We start from the raw sequence: 25,802 nt of genomic DNA, 5'->3' as shown, positions 1-25,802 counted from the left end.
ATCTTAACAAAATTCTTATCATCACTTTATTTTTATCTGGAAGTCAAATATATCTTATTCATCACATCACTTTTACATAAATCTTTTTTTTGTTCTTTTCTTATAGTTATTGTATTATTTAATATTTAATCATAATATTTTAATTATTTAAATTTATCAATAATATTTTAAAATATAATTTAATTATTTTATTTTATATATTTTAAAATTAATTTAAAATATAAGTATCCTCACACAACCTCTATTTTTTTTATGTACATTTTCTTCCCTACTACAAATGTTAATTAGTTTTTATATTAATGTTTTACCTAGAGCCAAAATAATGTCATATTTTGTTTTAAATTGTAACTTTTAATTAGTCTAAAATATTAATACATAAGTTATTTGATTATCATGTTCCAAATGTATTGAGTTCTCTTATAATTAATTTTGTATTAGATGCAGTTAAATTTTCTTTCTTTTTTAGCTATAAGATACAATTTAATTTTTAATTTTCATTAGTAAGATTACCAATATTAGAAATTTATTTTGTATTTTTAAAATTTTATTTAATCATAGAAAAAAATTTCTTAATTGTTTGAACACATTACTTCTAAATATTGGAGTAATATTTTTACTGTCATTTTAGTTCTTTACGTAATATTTTTTTTAAAAAATAATCTTATCTCAAATTCAAATAATTCTTATCATTCTATTTTCTAAAATGGATTGCATTTTAAAAAAATTATGCTATGCATTCAAACTCAAACTAACTGCACTCGATTCAGATATTAATCAATAAAAAATATTTTCTTAATTGTTTGAACATATTATATCTAAATGTTGTAATAATATTTTCACTGTCATTTTATTTCTTTACATAAATTTTCTTTCTTTTTTAGTTTTAAGATACAAATTTAATTTTTGTAAAATTACCTATATTAGAAATTTATTTTGTAATTTAAAATTTTGATTTTTTATTATTATTTTATTTTTCATAAGTAAGACTTCAATTTCGTGGTATTATCCATAATTTGAGCATTCACATCATAGTTTTAAGAACTTTCTAATCTCAAATTCAAATTATTTTTTCTTTTAATTTCTAATAATTTAACATAATTTTGCTATTTTTTTAATCTAATATATAATCTTACTACATTTTATGTGGCTTTTCGTTAACTTGTAAATTTACTTAATATCATTATCGACTACTTTTCTTTAATAATATAAGATAAATATATAATTTTTTTAATTATGAAATAAATATTTATTTTGTTTTAAAAACATTACTCAAAAATTTAAAATTATTTAAAATTTAATAATATTTTTAAGTATTGTATATTTATTTTATTTTATTTTCTAAACTTATGATTTATAAATGTCCTTACATTATCTCTAATTTATTTTTGTTGTTCAATTTTTTTAGTTTTTGATTTTAACTATTAGACTTGAGTTATGTGGACTTATATTATGACTTTTTTCTTATAATATAAAAACTTTCTCATCTCAAATTTAAATAAGTTTTGCCCTTTTTCTATGATAAAAAATCTGAATTTTATTTTTTTCTCTATTTATTCTTTATTTTTTATTTTATATTATTCAATACCTAATATTATTACATTGTCACGTGAATTTTTATTAGCCTGTTTGAATTTAGTATCTATTTTTACCACACTCATTCTAATATAATATAGATAAAACTTTAAAAACTTTTTCATCTCAAATTCAAATAATTTTTATCATTCTATTTTCTTAATTGGACTATATTTTCAAAAAATTATGTTATGCTTTCAAATTTAAACTAGCTGAACTTAATTCAAATATAATCATAGAAAAATATTTTCTTAATTGTTGAAACACATTATATCTAAATGTTTTAGTAATATTTACGTATAAAATATTCGTTTGCACGATTTATCAGTATTAATATGAATTTATTAGTTTGTTATTAAAATATCTTTTGTTAATTATTTAATTTTTCTCTTACCTTATAAATAATTTGTATACTTTATGTAAGATCTTATTTTGCTGCTTGAAATTATTTAATTTTTAAACTCAATAAATCCTTAATATCTTAAGTAAATTTTAGTTTTATTTTATATTTTAACTTACTCCAAAGTATAAATAGTTATAGGTTATCTCAATTTACGTCTTTATATATTTTTATTTTTTTCTATTATAGATTTAATTAATTTTTTACCTCCATATTTCTAGCTAATATAGAAAAAAATCTATGAGTAGATCAATATATAAATATAAATATATAAGTATAGATATAGATATAAATATAGATATAGATATAGATACAAATATACATATAAATTTAATTAAAGATATATAGATTAGATTTGTCTAAGATCTATTTAGATTAGTATAAGATTCATTAAACTACTTTCATTAATTATGTTTCTATATATAATTTCTAGTTATTAATGTTGTCCTAAAATTGCCAAGTGGTTTCATTTTAGCTTGCCACTTGGCTTAACCACAATGCATACTACTCTCCTCTTAATATAATATAGATTTTTACCTCCATATTTCTAGCTAATATAGAAAAAAATTTATGAGTAGATCAATATATAAATATAAATATATAATTATAGATATAGATATAGATATAGATACAAATATACATATAAATTTAATTAAAGATATATAGATTAGATTTGTCTAAGATCTATTTAGATTAGTATAAGATTCATTAAACTACTTCCATTAATTATGTTTCTATATATAATTTATAGTTATTAATGTTGTCCTAAAATTGCCAAGTGGTTTCATTTTAGCTTGCCACTTGACTTAACCACAATGCATACTACTCTCCTTTTAATATAACTAGTATTATTACCCGCGCGATGCGCGGATACAAACCTGTGATTTGAGTTATTTGATTCATGTGCAAATAACTTTAAAATATTAATCTTTCAGATAAAATTTATATATATTCATTAAACAAATGTTAATAAAAAATAGAAATTTCTCAAATCTCTTAAAATTACTCATAATTTCTTGTCCATAATGCATTACCCATAACTTAAAATTATCATAGTCTTGTCCGTTACTTCCATTATAATACATTATAAATAAAAATATGTTTTTTTTTCTTGTAGTAAAATATTTTATTTACTTTTATTCTTTTGATCTATTGTTCATATTAATTTTTAAATTTATCATATTTTTTATAATACCTATATTCTTATCTTTATAATTAATTAAGATAAAGGCGTTATTTTTATCTTTCAATTTATTTATTTTTTAGATTTTATTAATTAAGATAGGGCAAGACAATATTTTTACAAAAATATTCACTTTCTTTTCATTCAGATTAAAAAAAAAATTAAATTTAAACTAAGTATTAGTATTAATATTATCTAAATTGCCAAGTGATTTTATAGTAGTTTGTCACGTGGCTTAACCACAATGCAAATTTTATTCATTATTGTTTAAAATACTTTCTTTTCTCAAAATTCAAATGAGTCTTATTCTTCCAAATATTTCTACGTTAAAATTATTTATTTATATATATTTTTCTCTTTTTCTTTTAATTTTTTAAATTATGTTGTCCATATTAATGTTTAAATTTATCATATTTTTTATAATACCTATATTTTTATCTTTATAATTAATTAAGATAGAGGCGTTTTTTTAATCTTCCAATGTAATTTTTTTAAAAATTTTATTAATTAAGATACGTCAGACAATATCTTTACAAAAATATTTACTTTCTTTTCATTGAGATTCGAAAAAATATGTTTTAATTTAAATTAAGTATTAGTATTAATACTATCCTAAATTGCCAAGTGGCTCTATAATAGTTTGTCACTTGGCTTAATATAATATATATAAACACTCACACACACTTTCTCTTTTCAAAAATCAAATAAGTCTTATCCTTCCATATATTTCTACATTAAAATTATATATATATATATATATATATATATATATATATATATATTCTCTTTTCTTTTAATTTTTTGTAATAATTTATACACACATATATTCTCTTGGAATTTGGTTTATAAATTTTTTGATTTTCCCAGAAGTTAGCAATATTACAAAAACTCAATGTCAAATTAGGAAAAAGAATGTAGTCTTCAAAAAACAATTCTTTCGATGTTACCCTTTCAAATATATATATTTCTTGCAAATAACTCTTTTAAAAAGCGACAAAGTAGTTTTAATAGGATTTGCAATATCCCATAACTTTAGACATTTATTAGTCCAATTAAAAATAAAGATTTTTCAAATCTTCGAATGTGATACAAAATTAATACATTATATTTTCTTCTTATCCTTTTAACTTTATCCTAAGTCTTTCCTAAATTATTATTTATTTTGTCTTACTTTGCTATGTGTCTTATTCTTAAGACACCACTTTATTTTATATTTTAACACACTCCAAAGTATAAATAGTCATAAATTGTATCAATTACGTCTTTTTATATTTTTTATTTAGTTTCTATTATAGCTTTTCAATTAATTTTTCACCTCCATATTTCCAGCTAATAAAGAAAATCTATGTGTGGATCAATATATAGATACAAAATATAGATATAGATGTAGATATCAATATACATATAAATATAAATATAGATATATAAATAAAGTTTGTCTAAGATCTATTTATATTATGTATAAGATTAATTCAATTACTTCCATTAATTATGTTTTCATCTATAATTTTTAATTATTAATGTTGTCTTAAAATTGCCAAATGGCTTCATTTTAGCTTGCCACTTGGCTTAACCACAATGCATACTACTCTCCTTTTAATATAATATAGATATATAACATAAATTTTCACTAGATAAAAGAAAATCAAACGTTACCAGCAAGAAAAACACACACTTAAAACGAAAAGAAAAAAGAAAAAAGAAAAAGAACCAAGGACAAAATGGTCAAAAAGAGCGTTTGTAGTGTATGAGGTTTATCAGAGAGCATCGACTCTTGAAAAGCTGAATCACTCACACTGTTAGACTCGTTTCTGTTTCTTTCTGGAATTGATCTTTTCAGACAAGATGACTCAAGACGTGGAGATGAAGGAGCAAGCAGCTCCTCCTTCTAATTCTCTTTCATCCACTGCCCCCTCAATCTTCCATCGTAAGTTCAATCTTTGTGCCATTTATGTTCATGGGTTTATTACTTTATTGTCCTAAAGATCTGAAGTTGTTAGTTTTATTTTATGGGTATTGTTATTTTTACTGGGAATTTCTGTGTTCTCAAATTTGATAGATCAGTTTTAGGGTTTTTAGGAAATGGTCACATTTAGGGTTTTTTCTATCTTGGGTGTGGGGTTTTTGAGTGGAAATTGATCTGGGTTTCAATTGATAGATCAGAGTTTAGGATTTTGGAGTAAAGGTTATATTTTGACTGAAGAATTTTTGGGGTTTATTTAGTTTTATAATTTGGGTGTTTTCTTAGATTTGAAAGAGATAGCATCGTTGATTGAGACTGGGGCATATGCTCGTGAGGTTCGGAGGATTTCAAGAGCCGTGAGGCTGACTATGGCACTGAGGAAGAAGCTAAAGGCTTCTTCACTATCTGCTTTCCTCAATTATGTTCTAGTGCCTGGATCTGAGGTGCATTCCCGGCTATCTTCTTTCCTACCAAAGGTAAGGCTTTTTGGATAAGCAAGCAAATATTTACTGTATGATGAGGCACCAAGAAAGTGCATTGATAACAGCTTGTTTGGATTGTTGTTGCATATCGTTTCAATATGTATCGTATTGTGTTGTATTGTACTATATTGTTTGATTAATACAACGTTTGGATAGATTGTATCATTTGTCGTCGTTTTATGATGTCACTCACCAACAATATGAATAATAAACTTGCAATATTGCTAAGAAAAAATAGGACGCGGAGTAGAATTATTATATAAAAGAATAGAATAAATGATAAAATATGATTATTTAATATTAAGGAAGGGAGAGAAAAAAACAAGGTAACGACACCACCACACCGAATCCATCGTTCCATAAAGTGACACTTTTCGTCGTTATGGACGTAACAACTGATTGAACGATATGATACAATAATATTTAAGTAACAATCAAAACAAACATTGTATTTAAAATAACAATACGATACAATACAATAGGTAACAACCACCAAGCAAGCTGTAATTGCATTCATGTACAAAAGTATCATTGGGCTTATCTCTTTCATATCCAGCATATCCCACATATTGCAATTATGTAGGTACACGCAGATTTGGTTCTTCAGGCCATGTTTTGTTGTCTCAGATATTTTGACCTTTTTTAAACAACAACAACATACCCAGTATCTCTGATGTTCTTACGCAAGATATCTAGGTGAAAATGCAGAGAACCTCTAGAGTTACCAAGTTATTGAATGTATCACAAAAGAAAGAAGAAAAAAAAGAACCCCAAATTATTAGGTATTGGAGTGAAACTGGTCCATTGTGAGCAAAATGGATAATGGATTTCATATAGCAGAACTAGCTAGTTTGAGATTTTGGCCTACTAGTCGTAGTAGTTGTTGTTTTCTTATGCAGCACAGAATCACTGTTGGATTTGTGGAACTTAACTTGAAAATTGTCTGGAGGTTGGTGGAATAATTGTATGCGCTTAACTTTTGTTGGGGTTCATGGAGTTTAGAGTACTCTTGATTTTCCCCCCTTAGTAGCAGGTGCAATAGTACAGGAGCTTTTAGTGATAAAATCTTCCGGATAGGATTTAATGGTGTATGTGCTGTTGGTTATTGGTTTTTTACTATACAAATGTTTCTTTCTTGCAGGAAGACGAGCAGGATATGGAAGTTGATACTGCAACATCTGGAGCTCAGGCACCGATTAAGAATCCTTTGCCAGAGCTTGAGATCTATTGCTACTTGCTTGTATTGATATTTCTAATTGACCAGAAGAAATACAATGAGGTAGGATAAAGTAATGTGTTCTATTTCATATTGCCTTTTTCATGTTAAGTTTGTGTTTTCAGGGAACTACAAATTATTCCTGGTTTACTTTCAGGCTAAGGCGTGCTCCTCAGCAAGTATTGCTCGTTTGAAAGCTGTCAACAGGAGGACTGTTGATGTACTAGCTTCTAGGCTTTACTTCTACTACTCTCTGTGTTATGAACTTACTGGTGATCTTGCTGAAATTCGAGGGTGAGTCTAAGTTCTAAATTTTACAAGCTCGCATGTAACATCAATGCCATGCTTTCATAGAACAGGCTTTCCAAATGAGATTAGGGAAGAGAGAGTATTGAGTTAACTCCATCTCCTTTAAGCCTATCTTTTGGCTCCATTTTGGCTTTTCTATTTCTGTTTCTTATTGAACTTCTAATTTACCGACAGTAATCTCCTTGCATTGCACCGGATTGCAACATTACGCCATGATGAGTTGGGTCAGGTTTGTCAGTGTTTTGGAGCTTTGGGTGCCCTTTGTATTCTGAATATGATGTTTTGTACTTATTCGATGGTTATGGGTGCAGGAAACACTCCTTAATCTGCTGCTGCGGAATTATCTTCACTACAACTTGTACGATCAAGCAGAGAAATTGAGGTCAAAGGCCCCCCGGTTTGAAGCTCATTCAAATCAGCAGGCAATTCTCTACTCAATTCCTGTCCTCTCTGTGCTCATCTGTTTTTAAGTTCCATGATAGGTTTTTCTAAAATATTCCTCTCACTGTTGTTGATGCTTGATCCACCGTGATGTGCTAGGTTTAGAATTTAATATTAACTTCAGTGCTCTTGGGTTTTGTAAGGTTTTCTATGTTTTTGGCGTACTTGATCCAAAAAAACTTCAGTGTTCTTAGGAATGCATGTTACTTGTTTGTTTCGTTAAAGCTTTACACTTAGTTTAGATAGTGCTGATTGTATTTCAGATTGATATCGGTATCTCTCATCTTTGGATCAGTGCAAGGATCTATAGTAACTTCTGAACTTTTGGGGTGGCTTGATTTTGGTGGTAGCTCAACTGATTTTAGCAGTTCTATCGATTAGTTCACTTGCTCTTTTAAATTTGTATTGCTGTAATTTGCTCAAAGAATTTATCTAGGATGTTTGTTCTTGCAATTTGATCCTCCTTTATTAATGTCCCTTTTTTCTCGTATCCTTCAGTTCAGCCGATACCTCTTTTACCTTGGAAAGATCAGGACAATCCAGCTGGAGTACACTGATGCTAAAGAATCTCTTCTTCAAGCTGCTCGTAAAGCTCCTCAGGCTGCTCTTGGTTTCCGAGTTCAATGTAATAAATGGGCTATTATTGTCCGGTTATTGCTTGGAGAGATTCCAGAAAGGACTGTTTTTATGCAGAAAGGCATGGAGAAAGCATTAAGGCCATACTTTGAGCTGACAAATGTACGTATTACACTATTAAGCTTAGAAAATCCATTTTTTTGGAGGTCATATTTTGAGATCTTAAGTATCAAAGTTGACTTTCTTGGAGTTCATTTTTTGAAAAGGAATAGCTCGAGATTTTTTTGCATTCTTTTTGGTTTATTTCATCAAACATATGGAGAGAGATCCATTTTGCCTCTCTATGTAGAAGCACACCAGGTGTACATGTGACTAGATATGTATCTTTAACATTATGTAGCATGTTACCGTGTAGTATCATTTGATGCATTGTTTGTAGCATGAGTCAGGTCCAAGTAAAAGCATTTTCTTATGAGAGATCTCATTTGCTTGCCCAATATTCTAGAGACGTGTTTGTGAACTGTTGTGACACCTGTCTGGTGTGGGGAAGATTGACCGACCTTTTTCTTGTTTGGTTTTTCTTTGAAGAAGCTATGTTTTGTGTGTCATGGAGGGGGGCTTTAGTAACGGGTGATTCGTAGTGGTCCTGCTTAGGAGGACAGTCCCCCTTCCTGTGGCTCTTTTTGCCTGGGTCTCCTATCAAATCCTGAATTATATGGGTTGTAATTTTTGGTTTTCAGGCTGTTCGCATAGGAGATCTGGAGTTATTTAGGAAAGTTGCTGAGAAGTTCTCCAGCACTTTTAGTTCAGATGGAACAAACAATTTGATTGTGAGACTCCGACATAATGTCATTAGGACTGGGCTACGAAACATCAGTATCTCATACTCTCGAATCTCGCTGGTTGATGTTGCAAAAAAGCTGAGGTTGGATTCTCCAAACCCTGTTGCTGATGCTGAGAGTATCGTGTCCAAAGCAATTCGAGATGGTGCAATTGATGCGACGTTGGATCATGCGAATGGATGGATGGTATCAAAGGAGACTGGTGACATCTACTCTACAAATGAGCCTCAAATTGCTTTTAACTCGAGAATTGCCTTCTGTCTGAATATGCATAATGAGGCTGTGCGCGCTCTTCGATTTCCTCCAAATTCCCACAAGGAGAAAGAAAGTGCCGAGAAGAGGAGAGAGAGACAACAGCAAGAACAAGAGCTTGCTAAGCACATAGCTGAAGAGGATGATGATGATTTCTGATGAGGTCTATGATCATGAGATGAACAAGGAAGATGCTGTGTTTAAGATTTCCCTGCCATTTGAGATTGGATATTAAGCTTATTCCTTGGATTAAACAAATATGCTTCATCTGCAATTTCTTTTGGCCTTCTATTTCTCCTATTATGAAGTACTAGGTTTCATGATTAATGTTTTTACTGTTAGCAAAAATTTATTGTGGAATTCTCTCATGTTTTTCTCCAACTATTTCTTTTTGGAGCCAAACACTTCCTTTTGCCAAAAATTGCTGTGCTTTTATATTTAGGTCTTTTATTTCTTCTGCTGTTACATCTACTATGCAGATATCCGGGAAAAGAAGTAAATGGCAGCCCGGTGCATTAAGCTCTGCAATGCGCGGAGTCTAGGTAAGGGCTGGATTGTTGAAGTACTAGTAAGAAATTGTTGTCCATGATTGTTGAATCAAGTTTTCAAGTGCTAATACGAGCTTAGCTTGCCTTTTATCTTATCCTTCTATTCTAGTTGAGGGAAATTTATAGCCCCTACAAACTAGTCAAATGACAGCCTGCCACATATTAGTGAGCCTAAATTGAGAATATGTATTAATGATTTGAACCTAAATTGGTTCTTCTGGAGTAAATTAAATAAAAGAGTATAATACAACATGTTGACTCAAGTTTCAACCCCTATATTGAGCTAAAAGATTAGTTAATTGACTGGCTAAAACATAAAAAATTCAATAAAAGGGATAAAGAGAAATATTTTTAGCCTATAGTATGTTTGAGAAGTTATTAAGTTGGGTGATTTCAATTTTGAACTGTTAATCGAGTCATATTGATCTAAGCAAATGTAAGATAACTACTTGTTTTTGAGCATCATTCTAGAATTGAGACGAAGTGTTTAAAATGCAATCAAAAGGAGAAGGGAGACTAATTTGATTTGTTTGCCCAGAGGTAGTACAAGCTACTTCGTTTAAAAAAGAATAGTGAATGCGGCTGAGGACAATTAAAATTGTCAAATTTAAATCCATAAGAAATTTGGATTTTACCACAAATTAAATATATATTGGTCCAATTAAGTAACATGGACTGGTATAATTGGGTTTGTTATTTAAATCCAATCAAATTGATTTAAATAAAGGTCCAATATATTATTGGGCTAGCCCGTCAATTGGTCTTCTACCAAATGAGTCGGCCCATAAGCCTCAAGCCCAATGAACCACTAGGATTTTCTTGAAGATTACTCCACCCCACATCTATATAAAGAGGTCAAAGGAGAAGCCTAAGGGACAAGCAAGTAAGCAGAAGGAAAGGCTAAAGAAGCTCTGAAGAATAGCATCAAGGTCTCCATCCATATCTGCCATCGTCGTCTGTGGTCAAATTCTAAAGGCGAACTCAAGTCATGGGCGGACGGCTTCAAATCTTCCGTTCGTGATAACTCAACACCAAATCCTGGTTCTGACGACCTTCAAATTGTTCGTGACGTACTACAAATCTGAAATCCGTCAAGTTCAAGATCAAGCTCTCAAGATCTCGAATCATCGTCCGTGAGGAGAAGAATCAGAGGACTACATCTCTTTAGATTTAGAGATATTTTAGAGATTGTAACCCCATCACTTGAAATTGAATATAATATTTGTCGCTATATTTCTTGTCTTGATTATTATTTTTCAGGAACGAAATTTAGTTGTTACAAATTTTGGCACGCCCAGTGAGACCATCTCTACCTCTCATCTCTTCTCTTCGAAGTTCAAGAACACCAAGATGGACATAACGAAGGCCAATCCCAAATTCAACGTTACTGAGGATGCTGACTCCAAAACCGGATTGGAAGTTGCCATGGAGATTGTTGGCCAAATCAAAAGAAGCAAAGCTGAAATACTAGGACAACAAGTGTTGGAAGTGTCGTCCATAACTCATGTTTTTGGTTCATCTTCTCCAAAAGAAGTGAGATCATCTTCGTACATGCTAGAAGAAGGGAACAACATCGCTGAGGTGGTCGAACGAACTTTGGCGCGATTTAGCCTTTCAAAAGAATATCATCATCGGTCCCATAATCCTTTCATACAGAAAGATGATGATGATGTGTTGAGCAGCGAATTTGCTCTAATCTCCCCTCTTGTCACTCCACAATCTGCTCTCTATACAAGTGATGATCCATATCATTCTTCGTCATCTGCGGTGGTCATGCAAACAATGATGATTGAAGCTTCTACCATAGAAGAACAACTTGCAAATTTGATAAAAGCAGTTGAAGGCCTGACAAAGTACATAAAAGATCAAGATGACAAACTTTCCAAGTTGATGAATAAGGTAGAGAGTATGACAGAGGAAGAATCAAGCCAAGCACCTATTAAGCTTCCAGAAATTCAAGAGAATGTAGAGTCCTCTACAAAGCTAACAACAATGACCAAAGAGCTCCAAGTCTCTTCTGATGGGCAGATTCATGTTGAGCAATTGAAGGACTTCATCATAGGGGCCATCAAGGATAAAACTGAGACTTTGCCTAAATCTTTCCTTACATTCGCATAGCTGTACACACCAAGGATTGATAACTTGAGGATGTCAAGCGGATATCAACCACCTAAGTTTCAACAGTTTGATGGTAAAGGAAATCCCAAGCAACATGTTGCACACTTTGTCGAGACATGCAATAATGTTGGAACTTATGGCGATCACCTTTTTCAAGCAGTTTGTTTGATCTCTTAAAGAAATTGCTTTTGATTGGTACACAGATCTTGAACCTGGTTCAATCGATAGTTGGGAGCAACTGGAGCAAAAATTTCTTATTCGCTTCTACAACACAAGGCGCATTGTGAGCATGATTGAACTTACAAATGCTCGCAACGGGAATGAAGAGCCAGTTATTGACTTTATCAATTGCTGGAGGAGCTTAAGCCTCAACTGCAAAGACCGTCTTAGCGAAATTGCTGGCATCGAAATGTGCATCCAAGGTATGCATTGGGGCCTTCGCTACATCTTACAAGGAATAAAGCCTAAAACTTTGAAGATTTGTCCACACGTGCTCATGATATGGAATTGAGTATGGCCATAAGTGGAGACCAAAGGTTTCCTGCATTTGAGCCTCGTGATGAAATAGAAGCAGACGATGCTGAGAATGGGGGCAAATATTCATCTGAAGATGAAACTGAAGAATCCATGCATGTTGCTACACTCCTTGACGTATGAGCCTAAACTGCAAGTCTCAACGCTCTTTGACTCCTGAGCCTAAACTTCAAGTCACCACACTCCTTGACGCATGAGTCTAAACTGCATGTTGAAAAATACTCCTTGATGCATGAGCCTAAACTGCATGTTGCAATGCTCTTTGATACACGAGCCTAAACTGTATGTCACAAAGTTCCTCAAATTCGAGCCAAATCTTTAAGTTATAAAGCTCCACAAATTCAAGAAAAAGTCTTCAAGTTGCAAAGCTCTTCAAATTCAAGCAAAAGTCTTCAAGTTGCAAAGCTCTTCAAATTTGAGCAAAGACCATAAGTTGCAAAGCTCTTCAGATACGAGCCAAGACTTCAAGTCGCAAAGCTCTTCAAATTCGAGCAAAAGTCTTCAAGTCGCAAAGCTCTTCAAATCGAGCAAAGACTTCAAGTTGCAAACTCTTCAAATTTGAGTAAGTCTTCAAGATGTATAGCTCTTCAAATTTGAGAAATGTCTTCAAGTTCCTATACTCCTTGTCCGAACGAATATAAACTGCATACAAAAAAGAAAAAAAGAAAAAAAAACTTATACTTTATATGAACTACGTAATGACTTGATCCTCTTTGCTGGGGTACGTAGGCAACTTAGAGTTCATTCTAAATTCAGTCACTTAAGCAACAAAAAAAAATCAATTCCTTTTCGCGATAGCCAAAAAGGATTCTAGCTCCATGTATGTACCATGCGCTTCTTTGGCAAATTAAAGAAGAAGTTACTCCACGTCAAAGCTTAAAGGATGATGCGCCATGTTTGCTTTCATCAAGCCAGTTGAAAAAAAAATACTTCATGTGCTTCTTCGATAAGGGCTGAAGGACGAGATGCTTTGCTGGCTCCATAACTCTAAATATGGAGCACTACATGTATCTTTTCATCAAGTCATGAGAAGGACGTTCTAGGCACTTCTTCACCAAGTTGCAAGAGGACGTGGTTTTATGCCAAAGATTGAAGGTTAGGATACTTCGCAAACTTCCTCACCAAATTGCAAAAAGATGTGGTTTTCCGCGCAAAAGCTTGAAGGATTAGATACTCCATGAATTTCTCCGACAAATTGCAAGAAAAGGTGGTTTCATGCCAAAGATTGCAGGATGGCTGCTTCCCACACTTGCTCGCAAAGGATAAAAGAGTAGTACTCCAAGTGTCGATCTTGCCAAGCCGCAAAGGATGGGATGCATCACATGCTTTCTCGCCAAGGGTGAAAAGGAGTCGCTCCAAATGTCCCCTTATCTAAGCCGCAAAAGTAGGAACGCGCCTTAAAATTCTCTCGCCAAGCTGTAATAAAGAGACGAACAGTTCATCTCCATTCATGTGGACCTCTAGTGAATATTCTTAAGGATATCAAGACTGCTCTTGAAAATCTGCAAAAGAGAAAGATTTTGGAGAACCCCGGTGCCAATGGCACGAAGCTTTTGGTTCTTCTTAGTTGATCGGTGCCAATGACACGAAGCCTTAGCTCAGCAACAAGTACCAGTGTCAGTGACACAACGTTTCAATGTGGATGGAGGACTTGCCATGGACTTCTTCTCCAAATTGCAAGAAGAGGATGCCATGAAACTCCTTTTAAGGCAGGGAAGGAATGCGAGTCGTAATCATGGCGGTGAAAGACGGATAGACTCGAGTGACTGTGTGTTTGCCAAAGCTAGACTGAAAAGGTGGATGCACCAAAGTGTTGTCCGCCAAAGCCTCGGCCGAAAAGGTGGATGCACCAAATTTTCGTCCTCCAATTCTAAGAAGGTGAGGATGCACCAAGCTTTCACTCGCCAAACCTGCAAGAAAAAAAAGTATGCTGCCCAAAAAAAAATAATCCTCCTAATTTCGGCGCCTGATTAAAAAACTTATTGTGGCTGGATCAAAAAGGGTAGAGCTTCGAGTTTTATATATGTTGTAGCTCCCTTATTCTTCTTTTCAACGGTGCAAACGGATCATGATTTGGACCCTCCTACCTCGAGATATGAATTTTCAGCGACAGTGCACAAAGCTGAAAAAGCCGGCACGTCGAATTTCGTCATGTAATTTCTGAATAGTATCTGGAACGATCTAGGAGCAATCTGATTGTGATCTTTACAGAAGTCGAAGTTCGGAGAGTCTAGTTTCTATAGTCGCAAACCGCTCGTGATTTCAAAATTCCTACGATGAGGTATGATTTTTTTCCGATAGACGCGCAAAGCTGAAATATCGAGCGTGACAGAGCTTGAACCAAGTTTAGGAAGATCACCTGGGATGATACGATGCAAATTCAAATCCAAATTTCTGATATGTTGCAGTACTTAGAGTCTAGTTTCTGTACCCGCAAACCGCTCATGATTTCAGAATCCCTACAATGAGGTATGATTTTTTCCGATAGACGCGCAAAGCTGATAACAGTGTTTCAAAAGGCGGAGGCGTGAGGCGAGGCGTTTTATCCAACATGGGGCAAGGAGTAAGCCCCGAGAAACGGGGCGTAAGTACCAAAGATCCTTAATTTATAATTAATAAAATAAAATTAAAATTACTAAAAATTACATAGTTCTTTTAGAAAATCCATAGAAATCACAAAAAATAGATAATTATTATAATTATATGAGCTAACAATAAATAATATACTAATAAATGAGATACATCTTAACAATAAGTCAATAATGTTCTAACCGAAATAACACTTCATATTCCAAACAAGATAAGCAAAATGCGTCATTGATTATTTGTAAGAAAATACAAAAATGAAATAAAATCAAACAAGTTCATGGTAATTATATGCAGTTCTAAACTATAAAGACAAACATTATAGATGCCTTAGAATATAATATTTTAAAATATGAGTGAGGATAACTTTCTAGTAGTTTAATATTAGAGAAAATTTTGTTGCAAACAAATTAATTTGGTCAGAGATATATTGATATCATTGCTAAGAGCACAAATGACACTCATTTACAACAAAAAAGCAGAAATGCATGTTAGTGCCTTTTCACTATCTAACGAGGAGAAAGCTCAAGGTTCTAAGGAGTATGGAGTGTGGACGATTATAACGAGGTTAATGCTTTTTTTTAATGGGGTGGAGACAGATTTGGGGTAAAACCAAAAAAGGTTTTAAAAATATAAGGGCAATTGTCAAAATTATCCTTCAATTGGTTAAGTTCCCTGGGGCGTGAGTCTTAGTTCTGAGGCGAGTCTTGCGCCTAAGCGTGCGCCTCATCTCTTGGGGCGTGCGCCCAAAGGATCTACGCCTCTCATTAATGCCTAGGTGCATTTTACATACGCCCCGCCCCGATTCGTGCCCCGGGACTCGCCCCATAAACGCCCCTAAAAACATTGGCTGATAATTGGAGAATCGAGCGATGGGATTGCGTAATGCTAACTATTGGAGAGTGCCTACTAAAACCAACCAAAAGGTGGTATTGTTGCTTTCATCAAGAGCGGAGAACTGCTGCTATGACAACAATCATAGAAGAAGGCACTGAATTTATAGAAGGGGAATTGATGAAATTTAAGAAAACTCTTAGCACTCAAGTCACAATATGTGTAAACAAGAATATCACGTCCAAATTGGAGTTGGTCAAGTTTAAAAGATGAAAACAGAAAATTAAAGGAAAGAATTTTGGTCCATATATATTCGTACAAGAAAGAGAAAAAAATTCTTACAATTAACGAGGAAAGTGCCATGTTTGGAAATCTCTCCTTCAACGATTTTAATGCAACATCAAAAAGGAAGTTGATTTAAGATCTTGGTTTAAGCTTTCTATAAATCTATTATTTTCAAGATTTACGTAACTTTGTACTTTGAAAATGTTGACTGATTTCCAGTTAATAAGTCCATAAGACTTTGGAAACAAGAAATCATTCCATGGACAAGTAGACACGCATGTAAGTTGCGCTTCCGAAAATGGAAAATTGCGATCAGACTCCAAATCAAAAAAGGAAAGTAAATAGTATAACGTGTTGAACTGTTCTTCTCACATATACTTCAAGTCTTGTCTTTCATTTTCGCAAGCTTACATCCCGTCAAGCCTTGAAGTAGGGGGCATTTGTGGACAATTAAAATTTTTTGTCAAATTTAAATCCATAAGAAATTTGGATTTTACCACAAATTAAATATATATGGGTCCAATTAAGTAACATGGACTGGTATAATTGGGTTTGTTATTTAAATTCAATTAAATTGATTTAAATAAAGGTCCAATATATTATTGGGCTAGCCTGTCAATTGGTCTTCTATCAAATGGGTCGGCCCATATGCCTCAAGCCCAATGATCCACTAAGGTTTTCTTGAAGATTACTCCACCCCACACCTACATAAATGGGTCAAAGGAGAAGGCTAAGGGACAAGCAAGTAAGCAGAAGGAAAGGCTAAAGAATCTCTGAAGAATAGCATCAAGGTCTCCATCCATATCTGCAATCGTCGTCTGTGGTCAAATTCCAAAGGCGAACTCAAGTCATAGGCAGACGACTTCAAATCTTCCGTTCGTGATAACTCAACACCAAATCCTGGTTCTGACAATCTTCAAATTGTTCGTGACGTACTACAAATCTGAAATCCGTCAAGTTCAAGATCAAGCTCTCAAGATCTCGAACCATCGTCCGTGAGGAGAAGAATCAGAGGACTACATCTTTTTAGATTTAGAGATTGTAACCCTATCGCTTGAAATTGAATATAATATTTATCGCTATATTTCTTGTCTTGATTATTATTTTTCAGGATCGAAATTTAGTTGGTACATAAGATTCAACTAATCATTCTATTTCAAGAAGAATAATCTTACAATATGGGATTACCATATAAAATTTACATGTTTATGAAAAGATCACGAATCACATTCTTTGTAGTTAAAAAATAAAAAGTAATTCAGAAAATTCAAATAAAAAATTATTGAACTTCATAAATGATAGGAGTTATAATGTCTTCTTTAGGGGATGAGGGAGTATAATTTTTTTCCTTTTTTTTTAATACAAAAGATCATACAGTTTGCACATACGTCTAAAGTGAGAAGCCATGCACTCTCTCATTGCTTGACCTTTCTTCATTCTCAATCAACGAATTTCAAAACTCAGCTCATCTCCCCCTTTCTCTATTGTTTATGGAACAAATGTTCTCTTAAACTTCTAGCTAAAGCAAGTCATCGAACCATTCCATAAATCTAGTTCTAATTCGTTAGGCAAAAATTAACAAAGTAAACTCTAAAATGATTATAAATCAGACGACAGAAAAAGAAATATTAAAGAGAACGAAAAATTTAATCATAACAGAATACAAAAGAGAGTATAAACGTATCTCTATCATGAAATTCTCTACTCCATTAATTAAAGAAATTCATCAAAGTGAGCTAAAACATGTATTTACATTATGATGATGCCAAATGAAAAGGAAAGAACTTCAATTTATAAGAATTCATTACATTTTCTTCCAGTGCTGAATAAGGAAGATTTATACTTCCCTTTTAGAAAAAAAGCCAAAAATAATTATGGTAAATGTATTGTTAATTCCATAGAAAATTAAAGTAGAAGAAAACCCCAAACGTGGTAAGCATCTAGCATAATCACCCTTTCTCTTTTTTCCTTTTTTTTTCCTTTTGTTCTTAATAATTACACGTCAAGTTCAAATCCTTCTTTCTACAACTAGTTCACTTTTCAGTATCTGACAACGTAACATCCTGTACTTCAACCATGGAATTTTTAGCTTTTATCTCTGTTTTCTATCTTGCAATGGTTGTTGTCTTGATTTCTCAAGTATTCTTCAAGACGAATCGAACGGTTAAGATTGAAGATCAATCAGCTCCTTCTGTGTATGACTGCTCAGTTGATCCTTCTGTATTACAAGGTATGTTCCTCTATCTTCACATGTATAAATATTCATGTTACATGGTTCGTTTACGGGTGCCTAACTCATATATCACGTGTTGCACTATTACCACTTGACGTAACTGGTAAAGTTGCTCCCATGTAATTAGGAGGTCACGGGTTCAAGCCGTGGAAACAGCCTCTTGCAGAAATGTAAGGTAAGGCTAAATGCATACGATAGACCCTTGTGGTCCGGCTCTTTCCCGGCCCCGCACATAGCGGGAGCTTAGTGCATCCGGCTGGCTTTTTATTTTTTATTTTTTTTTTGCATTTTTAACTAGTACTATTTTGAAGCTAGATTTGAAGGAGATAGCATCATTGATTGAGAGTGGAGCAAATACAAGTGAAGTAAGGAAGATATACAAGGCTATGAGATTGACCATGAAACTCAGGAGGAAACTAAAGGTTTCAATATTATCTGCTTTCTTGAATTATGCTCTTGGCCCTGTTTCTGAGGTCCATGCACAGCTATCTTCATACCTGCCCCAGGTAAATTAGTAGTAGTAAATAGCTATTTGCATGTTAAACTTGGAAATAAACATAAAATCCACCATTTTCTACTTGTCTTTTATGTACAAAGGCTCTACTTAGTTTCTCATATAACCATTCTTCTATTTGTTAATCTTGCTTAATTGTTTGACATGTACGTGTGCGCGCGCAGGGTCGTACGCAAGAATTTTTATAAGCGGCGTCGAAATTTATAGAAGAACTGGAATATAACTTTGATTATCATACTTTCGGACAAGAAATAGCCTTAGTCTATCGGTTTTGTTGAGTCTTAAGTTAGAAAAAGTCATGAATTCAATTCTACTCATCACAATTTTTAACCACAAAAATTCTCTCAAATATTTGAAAAAGAAAAATGTGCTAGTTGAGGTTTGAATCTTTGACCTCCTAGAGAAAATACATAACCAACACACCAAGACATAATTTATGTCAAGTGGTGTCATTTTTTTCCGTACAATATTAATACATATATTTAGTAAAATTTTCCGACGAAGCGGTTTCGCGTGATACCACTTCGGTAAGCGTGCATCCGCCCCTCTGTGTGTGTATTGATATGTAATATCTTTGCTCTATGAATTCTTATATTGATTATAGCAGGATAAATATGACACCCAAGTTGATGTGGAAATGCCTGCAACAGAAGCCCATTCAAAACATCTGGTGCCTGAGCTTGAGATCTATTGCTACTTGCTTGTTCTAATATTTCTGATTGATCAGAAGAAATACAATGAGGTGAGGCAAAATTGTTGTGTCTTTTACTAGGTTTCCCTTTTATAAGGATATCTGATATCTCTACTCAACTTCATGAATTACTGAGCATTTGTTTTACCTTCAGGCTAAGGCTTGTTCCTCAAAAAGTATTGTTAGTCTAAAGAACATGAACAACAGAACTGCTGATGTTCTTGCATCGAAGCTCTACTTTTACTACTCTTTAAGTTATGAATTTGCTGGTGATTTCGCCGAAATTCGAGGGTAAGTTTGTTTAAATTTTTTCTGGCTATTACTACTGGTGTTCTTTCTAATTGAAACTATTGTTTGCTAACAGTAACCTGCTTGCTTTGTACCAAATTGCAACAGTACGCCATAATAAGTTGAGTCAGGTATGTGAAATTATTTGATTCATGTCTTTGGTGTTTGATATATACTGAAAACTGTTATAGTTTATTGGCTGGTTAAATTGCAGGAAACACTTATCAATCTGTTATTGAGAAATTACCTTCACTACAACTTGTATGATCAAGCAGAAAAATTTCGCTCAAAGGCCCACTGTGTTGATGCTCTTTCAAACCAACAGGTATGTGGTGTTTATCGATTTAAGTTTTTTGCACTAACGGTGTAAAGAAATCACTATTTTAACATGTTGTAGCATGTAACATTCCTTATTTTCGAGGTTACTAATCTCACTTCTTGTGAATAGATCGCGTTTAAATTTCTGTGAACTACTTGGCCTCACAATGGCTTTCTCTCCTTTGCATTGTCTTTTTTTCTTCTTTCAGCTCTGTCGATACCTCCTCTACCAGGGAAAGATCAAGACAATTCAGTTGGATTACACAGATGCCAAAGATTCTCTTCTACAGGCTGTGCAGAAAAGTCCAGTAACTGCAGTTGGTTTCCAAATACAATGCAATAAGTGGGCTATTATTGTCCAGTTATTGCTTGGAGAGATCCCTGAGAGGACTGTTTTTACACAGAAAAGAATGGAGAAATCATTGAGGCCATACTTTGAGCTAACAAATGTAAGTATAGGAGGATCAAAATTCAAAAGCATTAGAGAGCAAATAAATAACTTGACTTAAGCTGAGCAATATAATTGGTTTTTGTAATATCTGTCTTTGCAGGCTGTTCGCGTCGGAGATCTAGAGTTACTTAGAACTGTAGCTGTGAAATTTTCCAGCACATTCAGCCAAGACAGAACAAGTAATTTGATTGTCAGACTCAGGCATAATGTCATTAGGACAGGGCTTAGAAACATCAGCACCGCGTACTCACGTATATCACTGGCTGACATTGCCAAGAAGCTAAACTTGGATTCTGAACATCCAGTTGATGATGCTGAAAACCTTGTAGCCAAAGCAATTCGAGATGGTGCAATTGATGCCACAATAGACCATGCCAATAGATGGTTGGTATCAAAAGCAACTGGAGATGTTTACTCCACAAATGAGCCTCAAATTGCTTTTAACTCAAGAATTGCCTTCTGTCTTAATATGCACAATGAGGCTGTCCATGCTCTTCGATTTCCACAAAATTTGAGCAATAAACAAAGTGTGGCGACGTAGAGAGATGCTTTTTAATAGAACCAACATCTTGTAGGAGTACCATTTCGAATTAAGTCATATATACTGACAATGTGAAGAATTTTTACAGTATCAATGCAATTTAACTTGATATTGCAAGTTGTTATTCTATTTTCTAGGTTATCATATCAGACTTGCTATGAAATATTGGTCGCTATTGTGGATCAGCTTGATCTGATGGTTTTTGAACAATTGATACATGATTGCACAAAACTATTACTTTTATCATTTAAATTTCCAGTAATTATGGGCCACATGTTTTGCATTTTATTTCTTGAAAGAATTCCAAACGAAAAATATCTTTACTTAAAGCAAACACATCTGTCTAGCAAGTACATATGACCCAACAAAACCAGTAACTACCTACTTCACACGATATCTACTTTGGTTATTGTCACGAGGGAACGAATTTGACAAATATCCTTCAGTACCTCAAGATGTTCAAATAAACTTCGAAGTCCATATGCAATGAAGTAGAGGAGTTTGCACAAATATGCTCTTCATCCTTACTTTCTCCATCGGCTTGGGGAAGAGGTACACTGGAGTGCCTTGCAAAATGACTCTGAGAGCAGTCATTCAACCTGCTGAACTCAAACCAAAAGACTTGACGATAGTGCTAACCCTTTCAGCAAAAGTTCTGGATGTTATCTTCTTGCCAGGAACATGAAATGGATTTGACACAGCATCAACATATGCGGCATGAAATTTCCTGAAAAACTGTAAAAAATTCCCACCAAAAAGATTAAGCAAGCTGCTATGCTAAAGGCTGATTATTACATACATCACACCAAAGAACATCTGAAACTTAATGTGCTTCAACATGAAAGCCATTGTATCGTTCAAACAAAGTATTCCCAATTTCCCTCATCCCAGTTTTCATGTAGACGTACTATTTAACCAAATTGCAGGATTAAATTATCTTGTTTGCAGTAACAGTGCTTTTGTGTTTTACATTGGGAGACTGGATAGCCATTCTTTTCGTAGCATAAAATACATTAATGTAGTTTTACTAACGAGGGACCACCTTACTGTTTTTTAACTATGGAAGACTGACCCTTGGGCAAAATACAAACTGGTATAACTGTTTCTGCAACATATTACGCTAGCAACCAGGGACACTAGAATCTCTTAGCAGTTCATACATGAGTAAACTTTGGTTCTACGTTTTTCTACGTAACTTTTTCCTAAGTGCACTTATTTGTACGGATGTGATAACAGTAATATTCTATCATTGCTTCGCGGTGTTAAACGTAGGAGCTATGTCTTCACTCTTTACATGAAAGTTTTCCAATTTGAGGAGATAGCTAATGTTTATATTTCTCTTAAAAAATTGAAATAGCTAATGTCTAGATGAAGATACGTTAACAGCATATCATCATAAAAGAAACCTATCCTAATGCAGTACAATGGAGACTCCGCAAAATTGTAGTTCCCCTTCTGTTTCAAGATACCGGGTAAAACTGGCTCTGACTTCTTTTGCCACACACAGAGAGACGCACATTTATATACGGATCCACTTGATTTTAGAGAACAAGACTGAACAGCCTCAGACGGACACCGCGAAGAATGATAATATCTGAGAGCCCATCAAAGAGTTACCAGGAACAGGAATGTGAAGGAGACAAGGCATCAAATGTAACAAGATGCACTATTAAAGGATCTGAGACACAAGAGGGTTATATTTGTCAGCGTTATTTAGCTGTAAGTTTTGCAGAATATACCTAAAATGGACTAAGACAAGATTTTCGGATACTTATTTTCTGTCATAAGCAACAAAGAAGAAAAAAACCTTCCAATAACTTGGTATTTCCGAAATACAAATCAACTCAGAAAAGACGAGAGTAATTCCACTTCTTTCAGATTTTTATCAACCTCGGATCACTAAATTTATTATTTTAACACAAGAATGCATTATGCTTCAATAAGAGCAGATATGTTGGTTTGGTACAGAGAAAGAGGAAGTAGTCAACCAATGTAAGAACAAAACAAGGAGAAATCAGCACTTACATTTCTCACATCAGCATCTCGAACATCAAGATCTGTTGTGACCAATATGAGTTTCACCTTTGTATTAGTCAAATAACCATACCTGAAAGTTAAATAATAGCACACGGAGGAAGACAGGCTTAAATGTCAATGATCTTATATATTCCCAAAAGGCTATGTTAAGTGGACTCTGGTACTATGGTTCATATTCAGTGCATCTGCAGTTACTCATATGGTATGGGCTACATCCATTTCTAAGCAAGTTTTTGGTGTATCATAAAAAATAATATGAAGCAGCCACACCACACCATACCCATTTTACGCAGATACATTAAGGCAAATCAAGAGTTAAGTATTACTCACACTTTGTAGTTTTCAGTTGGATATAGCAGGCCAAGAAATGTCTCGTTTAGGGTGGGGCTGGATTTTTTTGGATTGTTCACTGTAATAAGCAACAGATGAGTTGTCAAAAAGAAAGCAGATGCTAACCGAGCGTCAAGATATGTTAATTAACTAAGTTTCCACTAAAAGGAATATTTGGCTACAAAATATACAAGCTCATAAAGTACAATCAAGCATAAGAATTCAATAGGTCCAGTAGTAGGTAGTTAAACAGTCCGTTGTTTAGTTGTCCGACTGTCCAATATTCCCTGATAACCCCTAAGACTTCAGTCATGAAGTTGCAATAGGTCATGATCATGATTTTGTTTACGATAAACAGCTCCATTTGCAGCAGCTTCTTTTAGTTTCCACACGATACAATACAAGAACCAAATCTAACAAGTGTATGCCTTGCCAAGAGACTTAAGATACTAAAGTTACTGCTGCCATTCAGTAATGTAAAACCTAATAGTAGTCCACTATGATTAACTTAGATTAATTTAATTGCATTGGTCAGAATAAGTAAAAATTCAAATTAAGAGTAATGAGAGACAGCTTCTTTAGTCTCAGAACAGCAGATACCAGTATCAATCTACCCTTTTTTGACCCAGATCTTACTGAAAATACTTCGCTTTACAATCTAAGGAAGAATCTCCCGAATGAACTAAAACTAATCAGCTATGACTAGTTCTAACTATGCAAATTTTGCCTCAAAAAGCCCTACGAACTTTCCAAATCCATACAAATCATAGCTAAATCAATTTTTCTTTTTATAAAGCTAAATCGAGTATTTTCTCTTGCAGCGAAATCGAGTGATGCGAAATTTTAACGCGTCAAATCAAATGATATACTAAAAAAATAAGCTAGATCGGCAAAAACAGATGATGAATAAGAACCTCTTTCATCGACAACATCAAGGGAGCAATGAACAATGTGATGAAGCTTTAGGGCATCATCTGCTTCAGTGAAGCTCTGTATATAAAGCGGATTGTTCTGTCCATCGGACGAAAATCAATAAAATTGCACGTTATTTGGCTAATTCAGTTCTAAAAAGAAGAAAGATATAGAAAATTGGAAGAAAAGAAACGAGTTGCTGGGGAAAAATGGGAGTACCTGGTGACCGACGACGGCAACGCAAACGATCATCTTCTCAGCTGTGGAAATCTGATAATTCAAGGGACAAAAAATTATGAGTCCTTTTTTTGTTTAACTTAGAAGTTTTGAAAAATATTTAACACTATGTCATTTGAAAAATCAATTACAGTTTTTCTTAAACTACGATTTATTTAATTAGTTATAAGCTTGTTATAATTACTACTTTTATGCAGTTTTAAGTAAGCCCTTAAAATAAAGGATTATGAAATAAATGGCTGAATTCAAATGTTTGACGGTATATTCGGCCCTATTAAATTTTTAGAGTTTAAATTTTATGCATTAAATTTTATGGTGTTTACGTTGAGAAAGTGTACGATAACGTCCCGAGGAGGTCCAGTAGAGGTGTTAGGAGGTTAGCAGCGTTTCGGTAGCGTACATTAGGGTAATGGAGGATATGTATGATGGTGCAAGACTCGGTGAGGACTATGAGTGGTGACTCAGAGCATTTCCCTGTTTTGATGGGACTGCACCAGGGATCGGCGACACATGCAAAGGGAGATGCCTTGGTGCATGCTATTTGTCGATGATATAATGTTGATTGACGAGACGCGAAGCGAAGTTAACGCGAGGTTGGAAGTTTGGAGATAGACCTTAGAGTCTAAAGGTTTCAAGTTGAGCAGAACCAAAACAAAATACTTGGAGTGCAATTTGAGTGATGGGACCCATGAAGCAGACGCAGAGGTAAAGCTTGATGCTCAAGTTATCCCCGAAAAAGCTAGTTTTAAGTATCTCGGATCTATTATCCAAGGTAATGGGGAGATTGACGAAGGTGTCGCCTATCGCATCGGTGCGGGATGGATGAAATGGAAGCTCACTTTCGGTATTTTATGTGATAAGAATGTGCCGCCAAGACTTAAGGGTAAGTTTTATAGAGTGGTGGTTCGACTTACTATGTTGTATGGGATTGAGTGTTGGCTAGTCAAGAACTCCCACGTACAGAAGATGAAAGTAGCAGAGACGAGGATGCTGAGATGGATGTGTGGGTGTACCAGGAGAGATAAGATTCAGAATGAAGTTGTCCAGGATAGAGTGGGAGTAGCCTCCGTGAAGGACAAGATGTGGGAGTCGAGGCTGAAATGGTTCGG

The 25,802-nt window shown here is 33.9% G+C and overlaps 3 protein-coding genes across 5 annotated transcripts; 2 read left to right on the top strand and 1 right to left on the bottom strand.

Moving 5' to 3' along the window:
• The first annotated feature begins 4,916 nt into the window (after positions 1 to 4,916).
• Positions 4,917 to 9,657, top strand: LOC104223867 (probable 26S proteasome non-ATPase regulatory subunit 3). Its single transcript, XM_009775387.2, has 8 exons — positions 4,917 to 5,082; positions 5,404 to 5,594; positions 6,742 to 6,879; positions 6,974 to 7,110; positions 7,300 to 7,354; positions 7,437 to 7,547; positions 8,065 to 8,304; positions 8,883 to 9,657. Exons 1-8 carry the CDS (start codon positions 5,001 to 5,003, stop codon positions 9,393 to 9,395), a joined length of 1,467 nt encoding a protein of 488 aa, XP_009773689.1. The 5' UTR covers positions 4,917 to 5,000; the 3' UTR covers positions 9,396 to 9,657.
• Positions 9,658 to 18,186: 8,529 nt separating this feature from the next.
• LOC138868087 (probable 26S proteasome non-ATPase regulatory subunit 3) lies at positions 18,187 to 21,294 on the top strand. Of its 3 annotated transcripts, none has more exons than XM_009775389.2 (8): positions 18,187 to 18,371; positions 18,690 to 18,880; positions 19,496 to 19,630; positions 19,734 to 19,870; positions 19,944 to 19,998; positions 20,082 to 20,192; positions 20,395 to 20,634; positions 20,737 to 21,294. In XM_009775389.2, exons 1-8 carry the CDS (start codon positions 18,218 to 18,220, stop codon positions 21,175 to 21,177), a joined length of 1,464 nt encoding a protein of 487 aa, XP_009773691.1. In that variant the 5' UTR covers positions 18,187 to 18,217; the 3' UTR covers positions 21,178 to 21,294. The 3 variants fall into 3 exon arrangements, with proteins under 3 accessions (XP_009773691.1, XP_009773690.1, XP_070028413.1); XM_009775388.2 differs by having other exon boundaries at positions 19,493 to 19,630; XM_070172312.1 differs by having other exon boundaries at positions 18,247 to 18,371; positions 18,686 to 18,880; positions 19,493 to 19,630.
• Positions 21,295 to 21,398: 104 nt separating this feature from the next.
• LOC104223869 (uncharacterized) lies at positions 21,399 to 24,801 on the bottom strand. The gene is made up of 5 exons (XM_009775390.2): positions 24,676 to 24,801; positions 24,459 to 24,555; positions 23,545 to 23,623; positions 23,203 to 23,284; positions 21,399 to 21,912 (listed from the first exon to the last, which is right to left on the bottom strand). Exons 1-5 carry the CDS (start codon positions 24,706 to 24,708, stop codon positions 21,772 to 21,774), a joined length of 432 nt encoding a protein of 143 aa, XP_009773692.1. The 5' UTR covers positions 24,709 to 24,801; the 3' UTR covers positions 21,399 to 21,771.
• Between the last annotated feature and the right edge of the window lie 1,001 nt (positions 24,802 to 25,802).

The sequence above is a fragment of the Nicotiana sylvestris genome, chromosome 1, assembly GCF_000393655.2.
Source record: "Nicotiana sylvestris chromosome 1, ASM39365v2, whole genome shotgun sequence".
Lineage (NCBI taxonomy): Eukaryota > Viridiplantae > Streptophyta > Magnoliopsida > Solanales > Solanaceae > Nicotiana > Nicotiana sylvestris.
Note: the sequence above shows the minus strand (reverse complement) of the source record. Positions and strands in the feature narration are given on the sequence as shown.

Excerpts from the sequence above, each read along its gene's own strand:
- LOC138868087 (XM_009775388.2), top strand. The coding sequence starts at position 18,218 with ATGGAATTTTTAGCTTTTATCTCTGTTTTCTATCTTGCAATGGTTGTT. Across the intron at positions 19,871-19,943 it reads GATTTCGCCGAAATTCGAGG|TAACCTGCTTGCTTTGTACC; the intron begins GTAAGTTTGTTT and ends GTTTGCTAACAG. Across the intron at positions 20,193-20,394 it reads ATGCTCTTTCAAACCAACAG|CTCTGTCGATACCTCCTCTA; the intron begins GTATGTGGTGTT and ends TTCTTCTTTCAG.
- LOC104223869 (XM_009775390.2), bottom strand. The coding sequence starts at position 24,708 with ATGATCGTTTGCGTTGCCGTCGTCGGTCACCAG. Across the intron at positions 23,624-24,458 it reads TGATGTTGTCGATGAAAGAG|TGAACAATCCAAAAAAATCC; the intron begins GTTCTTATTCAT and ends TGCTTATTACAG. Across the intron at positions 23,285-23,544 it reads CCAACTGAAAACTACAAAGT|GTATGGTTATTTGACTAATA; the intron begins GTGAGTAATACT and ends TTTAACTTTCAG.
- LOC104223867 (XM_009775387.2), top strand. The coding sequence starts at position 5,001 with ATGACTCAAGACGTGGAGATGAAGGAGCAAGCAGCTCCTCCTTCTAAT. Across the intron at positions 5,083-5,403 it reads TGCCCCCTCAATCTTCCATC|ATTTGAAAGAGATAGCATCG; the intron begins GTAAGTTCAATC and ends GTGTTTTCTTAG. Across the intron at positions 6,880-6,973 it reads ACCAGAAGAAATACAATGAG|GCTAAGGCGTGCTCCTCAGC; the intron begins GTAGGATAAAGT and ends GTTTACTTTCAG.